We start from the raw sequence: 14,337 nt of genomic DNA, 5'->3' as shown, positions 1-14,337 counted from the left end.
CTTGCGCATGACGGCGATCCATGGATCGTGGTGGAGAAATCCGAGCTCCGTCCACCGTCTGGCCGAGTGGAGTTGCGATAGACACGCTGTCATGCGACTGACAGATGGCAGGGAGTAGTGACCTTGAAAATCTATGCCGTGGTGCATGCCGTGGTATGCCGTGGAGGCAAGACGGATGGTATACGATGGTACGGCAATGCAGCAGTGTAGTGGCGGCTGAGCCACACTCTACTCCATACCCAGAGCATATCCCACGGCTACGGCCGAATTACACGCATGCAACGCGTGTTCGTGAGGCAAAATGCTTTTCTGCCCAAGAGTCCAACCAAGAGTAAGCTGGGCTGGAAGAGGCTGGGTTCTGGTGCATTTCGCCCACAAATTCGTCACCGTCTGCTGGCATTCCGCTCGGGAGATATATGGGAGCAGGTGTGCTGCTACTGCGTGGTCGCATGCTATTCATCAACCGTAGTGATCTGGCTCCACCTAACCCGACTCACCGCCTCAATATCTGTCTCCCAACCCGGCAACGTGACCCAACTACGAGGCCAGCAGACCCTCTAGTTCCGGCCAGCCTTCCACAAGCACCGTGATTGTCGCAGTACATAGCGGTCGCTGCTGCCGCAAACTCGAGACCTGCAGTGCAGCAATCGTCGTGTCTGTACCAACCCAATATTTCGCGCACTCCACTCCCAACACCTCGACTCCAACCTGCATCCATCTAAAACATACTCGACCGCCTTCGAAACGCGATTCGCATCACGGCTCTATTGGCTGTCAATTTCGCACGCCTAGAGGGCCCTGCGCTGCGTGCAAACCATTGGCTTGGACTTGAAACAGCCTATTCCTGGGGTCCTGCACCTCACCACTCGCAATCTTCCAGGCACCCCAAACCGGCCAAACAGCCGCTGGCCTGAGTCCGGCGTGGCGCGCTACGTAGCTGTTTCCTGTGCGTGAGCTCCATCCATTGGATCCCACACGCAGCCGCCGAACCACCACCCCAAAGGATCCGACCCTCGACTTAGAAACGCATCGCTACCCGCTCAAGGGGTGTGCGAAATAAGTATCACGCCCTCTGCCGTCGATACTTCTTCCTCACAGTCAGTCACCGACTTCACTTCTCCATCCTCCCTTCTTTCCTCCTGTCATCCTAGCGGTGCAGGTACCATTCTCCACACTCCGGCAGTGATTCGCGCTCCACCACCGACTTTCCCTCCGACTTCCCAGACTGGCAGCGCCATCTCCCGTAAAATTTCAATCGCTTTGCACCTTCCGACTGGACTCGGATTCTTCACCTTCACCTTAATAATTGCTGCCTTGCCTCCTCTGCCGACTCAACCTCGTTGTCAGCCACGCAGCCTCGGACTCCCGCTTACCATCGCTCAGACCGGAATTCCGACTACGCCTCACTACAGGGCATACACGGCAACCACATACAGTTCGACATTCACTTAAGACTTCATATCACCGCCAGGACTACTACTCCATCAACATCATGCCTTACTCACCAAACCTCGTCGCCGAGAACCAGGCTGCCCTGGACCACTTCATCCAGCTCCCAGTGTCACATGACATGATCTCGTACCTTGCACAAAAGGCCACACAAGTCATTCGCTGCGAACCCTCAATCAACAAGAACCTCCCTCCTACACCACCAGCGTCGCCTCCTCAGCATGCTGCCTCGAACATCCGCGAGCCTGCCCTGCCATCAGTAGAGGAGTTCATCACATCCATCGTCGAGAGGTCACATGTCCAGACTGCCACCCTCATGACTTCGCTCGTCTACCTCAGCAGGTTACGATCGCGCCTTCCTCCTGTTGCCAAGGGCATGCGATGCACCGTCCACCGCATCTTCCTCGCCTCCCTCATCCTTGCGGCTAAGAACCTCAACGACTCCTCGCCCAAGAACAAGCACTGGGCCAGGTACAGCGCTGTTCGCGGCTACGAGAACTTTGGCTTCTCCCTCACCGAGGTCAACCTTATGGAGAAGCAGCTTCTGTTCCTCCTTGACTGGGATCTCCGCATCAACACTGAGGACCTCTACTACCACCTCGAGCCCTTCCTAGCGCCCATCCGTGTCTGGCAATCTCGCCAGGCCGAGAAGGCCAGGCTCGCAGAGAAGGAGAAGGAGCTTGCCCGTCAACAATACCAGCTCACCGCCGAGAACCTCTCGCGCTCAGTCAACCCATATGCCTCGCAATCCTCCCTGTCTTCATATGCTCCTCGTCCCCAGAGGCAACCACGCTACATCCCATCCTCCCGCGCACCATCGCGTACCCCATCTCTATCACCACCCACCCGAAGCTCCTCGGTCTCCACCTCTTCGGAATCACCCGTCAGCCTCCACGACGAGCCCTCAGAAGCGATCCTCCAGCGCTACGACGCAGACCAGGGCGCCAACGTTGTATATATCAATGGCCCTCACTCGTACGCGCCCAAGCAGCAACACGCACTCCCGCTGTACGACACTCAGCCCTCAAAGAAGGTCAAGACCTCCGCGGGCGGCATCTTCAGCAGGATGTTCGGCCAGACCGGCGCCTATGCCGGCCGCCAGACTACCTATTAATGCTATTCGCTATTCCACCACCCTCGCTTCAACAGCCTAACGACTTTCCTTATTGTTCCCCAATGACATGATCTGATGAAAAGATGCTCACTGGATGGACATCTCTTCGCCCATCTCGTCATCAACTCTTCTTGCATCAGCAGGCGTTATTACACAATCTCAGCATTTGCATAGCACAGCATTGTACCGGCGTTGGGATATCATCATCAAATCGAAATCTTGAATCGCATCTATATTGCGATTCTCGGCGCAACCGCCTCATAGTAGTTCAGCTCTCTAGCTTTCTCAGCCCACAAATAACTATATACCGCGGGTATCTGACTTGTCAGATACTTGGCGAGTAATGGGGAAAAGGAAAAATAAAACATTTTGTTCAAAACACAATTCTTCCGTCTCTTGATTCCGTTTCCGTCTCCGTCTCTCCGAGGTCATCTTGGCAACGGGCGTTCTGTGATAAATGACTCCCGTTTCTCCCTTCGCGGTTCGCAATTTCCGTAAATTGGGGTCTGACATGCGCGCTAGTGTGTGGGACGGGTATCTTATCTAGCTAGTGCGGACGGAATCACTTACAGATAGGTCCATGGTTTGGTGGCGCACGTCTTTCTTGACACGATTCATCAATACGCTACTTTGTGGATGCGGCATGAGAAACATTATGCGATGCGAGAAATATTGGACGCAGGGCGATCTATCGTTGCGGTAATTCGCGCGATGCGGTAGATGAGGATAGGCTGTACGTGTGCATACAGCCTGGCATAAAATCTTCTATCCATACCTATACACAGCATTGAGTACACCGGTCACTACTGCTACACAACTCCACAGTACAGCCACAACGCCATACGGCACCTTAGTAAAATTTATACCCGCCAACTCGTGATGATATCCAGTCGTTCTGCCTTGTACGACGCTTTCTGCGGGCCGCATGCGCAGCCACAATAGGCTGACCATCTTGCCGGCCACACATGACGCTTTAAACGAACACCTCACCTGTATACCTGCTACAAAGCCTTCGCAGCCAATATATCTCTAGCTGAATGATGGGTTTGAGGACGGCTGAGTCGCGCCGGTCAAGCAGGAAGGGTGCCTCACAACCTCCATGCATCCTCGTGATGTTCGGATCCGAAGCCAATGAAGCCCACCAGAATCCGCATCAGCGAATATGGCATGTCCCACACCTGACCCTTAACACGCAACCAGTCACACAATCTTTACCTCGGCATCTCACCCAAGCTATCTACCGATCTAAATCCACAAAATGGCAGATACGATGGATGCAACGGCAAAGATCACAATATACGATATGCAGGAGTCAAGGAGCTGTAGATCAAACGGGTTGTGAGTGGCAGAAGAGGAACGCTAGGCCTGTTTTGGGCATGGTGGGGGGTTTCAGGTGGGTGGCTTGGCGGGGGGCTGTTTGGGTGTGGTTGGTCGGTTGGAGGCAACCGAGAAGGAGGGAGGGGAGTTGTGAAGGTCGGTATTTGCTGGAATTTGGATTGGCTTGAAGGTGGATCTGGGTGGATGGCAGTGACTCATTTTGATGCGCATGCAACTGCGCGTTGGAAGGTGGAGAATGTAGATTGTAGGTGGTGATGTCATCGGCTTCTGCTTACCTTACGGCTGTGATCGGGTGGGTCTCAGCGTGCGACGCGGTCGTGTTATGTGTTATGCACGATGCCCTTCATCCTTCTGGTTATACTCGAGTATACGCGTTCCAGCTCATTGGACGGCCAGCGATGTGCTCCAGTTTTCTTGCGATGCGCCAGATGAACCGTTCACCGGGTTTCAATGGCGCAACACCTTGCGGCTCCCAGACCTAGGTACCTGGGACACTTGAGCCACGATACCCAGGTACCTTCGGCAACCATCGCCCGAAGCTCAGTTAGCAGAGGTCCTATGTCTTTCAGTGCATACGAAACTGCACAATGCTTTAAGGCCTATATTCATGCTCCGCTCCTACATCGAGTAACACGCATTACCTGCCAACCCAACAAGAGCAGCACAAGAACGCAACCAGGGGAACCCGTCGTCCTCTAGCTGAATATCTGCACAATATCGATATCTCGTCCTTGTATAAGATCATGCACATCTGAAGAATTATGTGAAGACTTACCGCATGCAGCCACGATCACAGTGGATCCTTCGTCTCAGGCATGAAATCTCGCCGCACCTGATACAACAACTGTCAACACTTGCCTGGTAACACGGGTAGCCTGGCATGCCAATGCCAAACACTCAACCACCGTCTAAGATGGCCAACATCAGGATTCCTTTCGCATTTCGCATCTCGTCGCTCGTTCTTCATCCACCTTGAAGGTTTTTCTTTCCTTTCGTAACCGCTGGCCGGTCCCTTTTTCGCTCGTTTTTTTTAATCTTTTGTAATGGTCCGGCAATTCACCTTTTTACCTGGAGATCGGAGGGATACTGGAGATGATGGCAGGACGATGCGGTACAGCCATTGGGGACGGTATAATACTTTCTATGGACTTTCGTTTACGACGACGCTTTCGACGGTCCTTTTGCTGGCGCAGCTCAACGAATGCAGGGTTACGGGTCAGCTCTTTACTCTTGCGAATAGGTTCCCTGGTTCCGCTGCGTTAGTTGTTCAGCTCCTCGCCGCTTTCTTCGGACTTTTGCATCTCGCGGTCATCTGCAAGCTCATCAACTATGCCCTGCGGTTACGTCTCAACAAGGTCAGCGTTTCCCTTGATGTGTTGCGCACTTGGGTAGATATGAGCATCATGCGCGTGGATTGGGACTTGCCTCTACGGTTCTTCTTTCCCTCCGTCTTCGTTGTTCTTCTCAGCCTGGTGCCCGCGGCGCTTTGGGCTGGTTCGATGACACCATCGGTATCGCGGACGGTGGACAGCGGGATGCTGTTGATCCCAAGCTACGAGGATGTGTCGATGATCAAAGAATATCCGATGATGATTGGCAGTTCGGGACCGTCACTTCGCACGCAAAAGGGCTTCTTCACGTATTCAGTTGGCCAACAACAAAGCAGTCAGCTTCTAGCATCAGCGGCTCAGGCGTCTTCTTTGGGTGGAGGGCCCCATGTCCATCGCAAACTCGACAACACTCAATTCAGCTATCGAGGCCGTTCATATGGTGTCGGTGCGTCGATCGGATTAATGGACCAAGGAATCAGGTCGAACAGCCAGGTCGCGGGATACATCTACCAGGAGGAGGGCTATCTGGCAAACGTCACCTGCACGTACAACACGACTTCCAACTTCACTCTTTCCGGACCAGTCAACGAATGGATCTATGCAGCTTCCGGCAACCTTCCCGACAGTGAAGAGGGTCCGGAGTACTCAAACTACATTGGTCACGACGGAAAAGCCATCGTAGCAATGGGCGTAGCGTACAGCGACCGCTCGCCTCGCCGCTACCTCGCCATCGCTGCAGGCTCAGCCTACTCCTTTCTCAACACCACACAATGCGAATTCGACTTTACTCCCACCCTATTCAACGTCACCGTCGACGTCGGCAATCTCAACATCACCGTCAAGCCCGTGCGCACAATGCCCGATTTCAATCCTCAGCGAAACGTCACACGCACGGTTATGCGGCAGTTCGAGCTCATGTCTAATGACATGACGAACTTGTATGTATCGCTGCTTGGCGAAGCGTTCAACTCCAGTATTGCGGCATACAAGATGTCAGAGACGTTCAATAACCGGACGTTTACTCAAGAAGAAGCGACACTCGCGGGTCTCACCAATAGCATGGTTGCTATGGCTGATGACATGCTGGTTGCGTATGCCTCTGCGCAACTCATGGTTGGACGCATGTTCACTCAGCAACCAGCCAAAGTCTACGTTTACGCGTTGCAATTTGGTCAACCAAGTTACATCTACGCTATTTTCACGCTTAACCTTGTTATTATCCTTGCTGTTGTGTTTGAGGCGGTGCGCACAGCAGCGTGGTCTGCGCTGGGTCGATTCAACTACCTTGATCCCCGCGATCTCATCATTGCTGCATCCAGGGGTGGAGGCGACATTGCAGCCGCAGCCGATGACATCATGGAGCGGAGAGAAGGAAGGAGGATGAAGCATATCTGGCTGCTGAGCGACCCCGACGGCGGCAACGGTTCCCTCATCGTCAACTTACGGGGCGACCAAGACGGCCATGTCAAGATCGAAGTGGGCGCTGGGCAATGCAACAGAGACACAGAGAGCGCATACCCACCAGACGAAAAGAGTATGTATGTGGAACATGGCGCTGAGACAGAGCGGGGACCATTAACACCCAAGACACCTTTGAAGATGAAGGTTGGCATTTTTGGTTCAAAGCAGTGAGAGACATTAGTTTAAGATATCTTGTCTTGTTACATGTTAGACGCACTGTTCGGCGCTTGGTGCGCTTTGTGGATTTGGTCGAAAGAAGGTATTTAGATCAGCTAATGAGACTTTACTGAGACTTTGTGGTACGGTCAGATTATGGGCATGTGTGAACGTGACTGACTGATGCTGGAACGTGACGGGGGAGGGTATGTGAGTGATGAGTGAGTTTGGGCCAGAGGATGGGAGATATAAGAGGATGGGGAGTTAATGATGAGTGGACATCAACACATCACCACTACCATCTCACAGTACAACACAACAACCACTCAACATCCAACCCACCCAGCAACAACCCTCGTCCATCAATATGTCATACTCACCACCACGCACCACCCTCCTCGCCACCCCCTCCCGCTCCCGCGGCGACCTCATCGCAAAATTCCACTCCTTCTTCCAGGAAGCCCAAACCAACCCCACACTCTCACCCCACGTCTTCGACGCCTGGTTCTTCACTCTAACTACAGAAGACCGCGCAACCGTCCACGAAATCCTCCAACCGCTGAACAACGCCAGCTGGCCACAGGATGTTGAGTTCCCCAACATCATCGCGCTGGTGCACTGGACGCGTGACCACCGTGAGGGAGAGAAGACGCAGAAAATTGTAGAGCACATGGAGGATTTGCGTAAATCGAATGCTGGAACCACCCAGCCTGAGCCCGAGCCACCCGTTCCTGGACCGACCCGCCCTGGAGGTATCGACGATGAGCCGCAGGCCATTCCTGCCCGCCCAATGGAATTCATGGCAGTCGTGATCATGGTATTGGCTCCGGCTTGGTTGGTACGTCTCCTGGCCGCTCTACTTTTGCTTCTACAACATGTCTAACCGTGTACGACGTCTCTAGATTGGTATGGCATTGCATCGGCGTTATTTCCGGTAGTTTCTGCACTTCAGAGTTCGATATAGAACTGCTCTGAGGAGTTGGAGTTTGCGTCGTTTTCTTTCTTTACAAACACCCACTAGTAGACTGTTGTTTTGTTGTTGTCTTTCATTCATGTCGTCTTTGTGGTCTACTGTGGTTTCTTGCCGTTACAAACATGTCTTGGTAGGCGTTGTTGGGGTTTCTCGCATTCTTTCTTGTACTTACAAACATAGACAATAGACAAACCGGCGATGTTCGGGATTAAAACAGTGTACTTCCTGTGTGTGTGTGTGGGCTTCATCCGATAACATCATCCATCATACACAAATACCTTACAAGAACAACTCTCAACAACAAGATACCAACCATGTCCAACAACAACAAGAACACCAGCGCCGCCAGCGCCGCCACCATGAAACAGCGTCTAGCCTACTACGAGAAGTCTTGCAAAAAGGCAGAGAAGCGCATCGAGAAGAAGAAAGCCCTCGACACCAAGCTGGAGGAGGAGTTCAAGGCCCTTGACAAGCAGCACCGCGAGGCCAAACACGCACCGACTAGGGATATGAAGCGCATCGAAGCCTTGGATGAGGAGATCAAAGAGAACCATGCAGAAGTTAAGACTGAGGCTAAGCGAAACGTTCAACTGTGCAAGGACTACCAAAAGCTGATCAATATGAAGAACGGGTCGGAGGCGGAGTTCATCGCTAGTGTTACGAAGTATATGAATGCAGAACCGGAGCGTGACGGCGGAGATGACGAGGATGGAGAGGGAAAAGGAGAAGGAGAGGGAGAGGGAGAGGCTGCCTAGGTCGAGCCGAGAGGTACGGGGTATGTATACGGGGTCTGGTGGTTGGCATAGTAGTCTAGAGTAGCTTATTTTCGCTCTCTCATTGACATCAGAGGTCGACTTTGTGCTCGCTCAAGGCTTTTCCTTAGAAAATGCATGTCTTTACATGACACTTGTGGGGATTTTCGCAACGTGAAATTGATACAGCCTCATCATCCGACAGTGGACGTGAGCATATTGAAAGCCATGTGATCGCGTTGAGAAGAATAATCAGCGTTGAAAGGCAAATGAAAGTACAGACAGTAAGCTATGCGAACGCTAAAGACATGAGGTGAAAACAACGATAACAACGATCAAGCACCCCGGTCCACCATGTCGCTGGTCGTGCCCAAGCTTCAAGTGCTCCCCTCAAGCATTTGGTCGCAGTAACCGCGGTACTTGATGAAGATGACATTCAAGCCCAACTTGGCCATGACCGCCGCTGTGAGCAGCTCCCGAACATTGTCGCATGACTCAGCGTGAAGATCGCAGAGATCAGCGACGCACATGAGCCTCTGACCTGAATTGCCGTTGAGGACAGAGATAAAGTCGCAGGTATCAGTGTTCTCATTGACCCAGTCTTCGTAACGCTCGTTGGTAAGCGTGAAAGTGGCACGAAGTAGGTCGGCTACGTCATCGCAGTTGACTCCGGGGATTTCTGGGTCGCACAGCGAATTCAAGCAGATCTTTTCTTCATTGAGCTTGACGACGAAGGATTCAAAATCCGTCGGGAGAGGCTGGATGCTCGCGTGCATCGGCGCCGCGATAGCCCCTGCGCAGAAGCAACTATCGTTGAAGTGTCCGCAGAAGTCGCAGTCAGGTTCGCACTCGCATGAGGCGGCCCGGGAAATCACTGGGGCATCGATGGCTGGGAAAACTTTCTTCATCTCCTCCATGACCTCCTCGCATGGGAAGCCCATCAGGAGTGAAGCATTCACGGGGTCGCAGACTGTGGGATATAGGGCGCGAGCGTAAGACTCCAGTGCTGATTCATCGCAATCGTCGACTCCAGTGTGGTACCTCCGAACGATGTCGCACAGTGCTGAGTTTGTTGGGGGTTGTGAGGTTGTTACGTGCGTTGGCTCAATGACGCCTGGAGTGTTGCGAGGAGTCGCAGGAACGCGACGCCGTGCTGGATAAACGACCCTGGCTAGGCATGGGCTGAGTTTTCCTTTTCTTGGCTCATTGCAATCTGGGCATTCTGTTTCGCGAGGTGCAGGCGCAGGTGCAGGTGGTGTGAAGAAACCCAGGCGCGACATGGCGGAGCTGGTCTCCGTTATCCTTGGCCTTTCAGGAATTATTGGTCCTGACCCTGCTAAGTCGGTATTCTCTGGCCTGGGCGGAAGAATCACTGACGATGTGGGCGGCGCCAGTATGAATCCGGGGGTGGATTCATCGGAGAACTCAGCGGTCATGCCCATTGTATACGTGAACTTTATGGTATGCGCCTCCCGCGATTCGTGGTCGTCTGTGTCTGAGTCGGAATCGGAGTCGGTATCCTCGGCCACATGATTTGGAAGGCTGCCCGTGTGAACTTCAACGCGGTCTACATCTCGTGTAGGGCGGATGTATTGGTAGTCGTAGCACGACTTGATATCGGCAAGAGACGTGGAATCTTTCAATGTAGTTTGGCGTGTTGAGGTATCGCATAACACAAGCTCAATGTTGTCTTTAGGGGTGCAAGGATGCGACTCTACCTGTGCGGAGCCGTAAAAGCTCTGATGACAGCTGTGTAAAGCGAGCTTGTCATGGAAGGGGGTACCTCGAGCCGGAGACAGGTCGACCCAGATCTTGTCGAGGTCTTTCGTGTCAATCGAGTAGGCGAAGTCCATCTCGTCGGCTAACTTGTAGATACCGTTGAACTTGTCAGAGATCTTGATGGCGACGCCGGGGTTGGTGGGAGACCCAAAGCGCCATGATTCTTGGTATTGACCACCAGGTTTGAGAGGGACGTTGTCGGTGAGTGAACTGCTGAGGTACTGGGGTACAGACCAGATGTAGACTGTGTATGGGCAATGGTTGGTGACGATAGCTCTGGCCTGAGCCAGAGCCGCGAGTGCGAGGACGGAGAAGGCTTTTCCGAGCATTGTGTTAGAAGGGTTCGGGGTGAGAGATGGTGCGGTCAGCAGTAGCAGTAGAAAGCACTTGAGAAGGGGTTGGAGAAGAAGAAGAGAGTCGGGATGGGAGGTGGAGTTTATGAGCGGTACAACGTGTGTTTACGTGTCGTCATAACGAACCCAGGAAGTCGTAACAACGCTCGTTACTCCCATGTATTAAACAGAGTTGGGGAGGAGCGTCGGATGCCTTGGAAGGTAGCACCAGCATTTCGTGAGATCTTCCAAGCCTATTGCTACTCTAGCTTTCTGTTAGACACCCAGGAATATGGATGCGCAGTCATTTGAAGATGCACCAGCTACCGCAACTGATTTGTAGTTGCTAGCAACTTGTAACCTGTCCTTCGGGGTCCATGGTGCTCGCTCATGCAGGTGGAAGGGCGATCACGATCTCGCAAGATCGCTTTCCTGGAGCAGCAGGTCGAAATCAGCAATCGCCTTCTCATTGCCAGTATGAACTGCCACCATGTCTGGCGAAGGAGACCACGATCGGTAGCCACGGTCCGTCAAAGGAAGGCCGGCATCTGGTGATCAGGAGATGGAGTGTGTCAGCGCACGGCGGTGATATTTGCCCGCCCTGACCGTGATTCGGCAGGAAGGGACCCCAGCATCGCGTTATCACCACAAAAACGGTTGCGCAGGCCGCCATGCACGGTGACTAGTTTCTTGGATTTCATGATGGTTGCTGTACTGTGGGTTTGGGGTTGGTGTGGGAAGATGAGCACGGCGAGAGAAGTCGCTTACTCAGCCCCTCACTCTCAGCTTGAAGCACTCCGGCTAGCGTGCTGGAGACCTGAGGCGCGAATGAAACACTGCAAACCTCAGCATCAGCAACAGTACAATAAGAACAAGATGGCCCCGTATACTTTTTGCGCAGTTTGCGCATTCTCACATATCTCACTTTTCGCTCCCGGGTAGCATTGTCGCTGTGATATATACATACAACGTCCGATTCGCGTCCAAGCCTCGAATACGCGCCGACGCGCCCCACCATCCTCCATGATTCAACAATCTTCTTGTATCGACATGCCCACCATGTCTTCCGCGATACGAGAAGTGCCTGTTCAGCTACCGAAGAGCTTCGACCGACCCGACGAGCCATGGCACCACTACATCAACATCGATCTGATATGGTACGTTCTCGGATACACGGTCTTCCATCCGTTTGTATCATGGGTTGTGGTACTGTGTCTGCGCGCGCAGTATACACCCTATGAGAACATCGAGATGCGCATCGCCATGGCTTGGGCCATGCTCATGACCGTCACCGGCATCTTCGGACTCATCAGCGACCGGATCGCGTGGGGATCTCCGCGCGAGGTAGACCTAGAGGAAGAAGTTATTGTCATCACGGGCGGTGTTGACGGTCTCGGCGGTCTGCTGGCAGAGACCTATGGAATGCGCAATGCCAATATCGCTGTCCTGGATATGAAGGAGGTCGATGAAGACGAGGCGGAGAACAAGGGTGTCGTTTACTACAAGTGCGACGTGAGCGATGCAAAGCAGGTTGAAGCCGCCGTAGCCAAGATCGTGGACGACGTGAGTATTCCTCTACTAGGAGATCGCGCTCTGCTAACGACGATAGCTCGGCGCTCCCACTATCTTGATCAACAACGCTGGTATGGTGCAGACCAAGTCAATTCTCGACTCAACCGCTGAAGATGTGGAGCGGTATGTATACTCTAGAATCCTTATTGACATCTGCTGACAACTCAACAGCACCTTCCGCGTCAACACCCTGTCACAGTTCACCACCCTCCGTACAATCCTCCCGCACATGCTGAAAGAAGGCCGCGGCACCATCGTGACAGTCTCCTCCGTCCTCGGCCACCTTGGTGCAGCCAACCTGTCCGCATACACAGCCTCCAAAGCGGCCCTCCTGGCGCTGCACCAGTCTCTACGCGCAGAACTCGCACAAAACCCCGCCGCAAAGGACATCAAAACAATCCTCGTACAACCCGGTCAGATGGGCACAACAATGTTTGCAGGCCTCAAGACTCCGAGCAACTTCCTAGCGCCTGTTGTCACGCCAGCCGATATCGGAAAGGACATCATCAAGCTAATCGAGAGGGGTGAGAGTGGCGAGATTGCGCTTCCTCTATACTCCAAGTATATTCACATCCTTGGAGTACTGCCTGTCGGCGTAAATCATCTTGTGCGCAAGTGGAGTGGAATGGACAAGGCTGTTGGCAAGATGGGTGAGGCAAGGCAGAGGCAGAATCTGACGGAGAAGAAATAATGGGCTTGCTCATACCCACGATACAATGACATATAGAGCAGATGGTCTCCGACTCTTGTACAATATACGTTTCAACGATCTATGCGACTAAAGGTCGTATGCGACTCTACTGGCTTCCCTTATTCAATTCTGCGATCACACTTCCAGCAGCATACTTTGATTACGATATGTGTTTGCATCGTTGGGCTAAGCACACCAGTACACCCAATCAAATTATACCAACGTTCACATGTGAACGATGGTTTGCGGGACCACTAGCGTCGTAGGGCTGATATTAGCGAGCGCTCGCACATCTCGACCCTGAAATCGCGACGACGACATCATCATCACCACAGGAAATTGTAAGAAGATACGGAACTATTTTGTTCTGTGTAGTAAAGTTGCACGCGACGCATACTAATTGATTTTCAGACCCTCTGTGCCTCAAATCAACACAATGGCCGACCAGAAAGCATCCAAGTACTACGCTGCCGAGGAGGAGGCGCAGATGAAGAAGGTATGCGCATTCCTCGAGATGGATTTTTACTGGGGAAAATATGCGCAAAAGCGTATGTTGGAGTTGCCGCGAATTTCGAGCTAACAATCCAATCCACAGGCGCGCAAGACAGCCCACCCCACCAAATACCGCGAGTCGCTCGCCCCAGGAACTGTCCTGATCCTCCTCTCTGGCCGTTTCCGCGGCAAGCGCGTCGTGCTCCTACGCCAGCTCGAACAGGGCGTCCTCCTCATCACCGGCCCCTTCAAGTCCAACGGCGTCCCATTGCGTCGCGTCAACCACCGCTATGTCATCGCGACCTCGACCGTCGTCGATATCGCTGGCCTGGACGAGGAAGTCGTCGCACGCGTCAGCAAGGACGAGTACTGGGCGCGCGAGAAGAAGGACGGTAAGGGCGAGGACGACTTCTTCAAGGACGGCGAGACACCCACAAAGAAGGAGACGGATCCTCAGCGGATAGAAGACCAGAAGAAGGTGGATAAGGCGCTTATGGCTAATATCAAGAAGACTCCTGATCTGGAGTCTTACCTGGGTGCTAGCTTCGCTTTGAGGAGCAGCGATAGGCCACATGAGATGGTCTTTTAGGCGTTAGCACGAGAACGCGACGTGAACGAAGCAAGGACGAGACGAGACGAGGTCGAGACGAAAACGAGGCGGATATCTGCGGCAACGGTCCGACCGCGAACAACTGTTCGGACGAGGATGAGCACCCGGACGCTACGAGCGATACGGTACGATTTCATATGTAGATGAGATACCCATGAACCAAAATCTTAGCACCAACTCCCTCTTGCTCGCATCTTCGCGAACGATTACAAACACCCTGGCGATATTCATTCCGCTAACATGCCCACTTACATGAGTATCGCAATTGGTATGGATTCATGATCTGC

At 53.0% G+C, this 14,337-nt stretch overlaps 6 protein-coding genes across 6 annotated transcripts; 5 read left to right on the top strand and 1 right to left on the bottom strand.

The window, feature by feature from the left end:
* Positions 1-1,492: 1,492 nt before the first annotated feature.
* BKA58DRAFT_303934 (uncharacterized protein) lies at positions 1,493-2,563 on the top strand (the record flags this gene model as incomplete). Its single annotated transcript, XM_046166996.1, has 1 exon — positions 1,493-2,563. One exon carries the CDS (start codon positions 1,493-1,495, stop codon positions 2,561-2,563), a length of 1,071 nt encoding a protein of 356 aa, XP_046030390.1.
* Positions 2,564-4,632: 2,069 nt separating this feature from the next.
* Positions 4,633-6,975, top strand: BKA58DRAFT_3580 (uncharacterized protein). Its single transcript, XM_046168701.1, has one exon. The coding sequence runs from the start codon at positions 4,945-4,947 to the stop codon at positions 6,862-6,864; it is 1,920 nt and encodes a 639-aa protein (XP_046030389.1). The 5' UTR covers positions 4,633-4,944; the 3' UTR covers positions 6,865-6,975.
* Positions 6,976-7,068: 93 nt separating this feature from the next.
* On the top strand, positions 7,069-7,732 carry BKA58DRAFT_463595 (uncharacterized protein; the record flags this gene model as incomplete). The annotated part of the gene is made up of 1 exon (XM_046174882.1): positions 7,069-7,732. The coding sequence occupies exon 1, from the start codon at positions 7,217-7,219 to the stop codon at positions 7,730-7,732; it is 516 nt and encodes a 171-aa protein (XP_046030388.1). The 5' UTR covers positions 7,069-7,216.
* A 1,032-nt stretch (positions 7,733-8,764) lies between these two features.
* On the bottom strand, positions 8,765-10,849 carry BKA58DRAFT_3576 (uncharacterized protein). The gene has a single exon (XM_046168687.1). The coding sequence runs from the start codon at positions 10,680-10,682 to the stop codon at positions 8,952-8,954; it is 1,731 nt and encodes a 576-aa protein (XP_046030387.1). The 5' UTR covers positions 10,683-10,849; the 3' UTR covers positions 8,765-8,951.
* Positions 10,850-11,506: 657 nt separating this feature from the next.
* BKA58DRAFT_3553 (uncharacterized protein) lies at positions 11,507-13,278 on the top strand. The gene is made up of 3 exons (XM_046168635.1): positions 11,507-12,248; positions 12,295-12,380; positions 12,429-13,278. Exons 1-3 carry the CDS (start codon positions 11,709-11,711, stop codon positions 12,946-12,948), a joined length of 1,146 nt encoding a protein of 381 aa, XP_046030386.1. The 5' UTR covers positions 11,507-11,708; the 3' UTR covers positions 12,949-13,278.
* Position 13,279: 1 nt separating this feature from the next.
* Positions 13,280-14,095, top strand: BKA58DRAFT_3554 (ribosomal protein L6e-domain-containing protein). Its single transcript, XM_046168641.1, has 2 exons — positions 13,280-13,444; positions 13,544-14,095. Exons 1-2 carry the CDS (start codon positions 13,385-13,387, stop codon positions 14,027-14,029), a joined length of 546 nt encoding a protein of 181 aa, XP_046030385.1. The 5' UTR covers positions 13,280-13,384; the 3' UTR covers positions 14,030-14,095.
* Positions 14,096-14,337: the final 242 nt, after the last annotated feature.

This window comes from Alternaria rosae (genome assembly GCF_020736505.1).
Source record: "Alternaria rosae strain MPI-PUGE-AT-0040 chromosome Unknown BKA58scaffold_1, whole genome shotgun sequence".
In the NCBI taxonomy this organism is placed as follows: domain Eukaryota; kingdom Fungi; phylum Ascomycota; class Dothideomycetes; order Pleosporales; family Pleosporaceae; genus Alternaria; species Alternaria rosae.
Note: the sequence above shows the minus strand (reverse complement) of the source record. Positions and strands in the feature narration are given on the sequence as shown.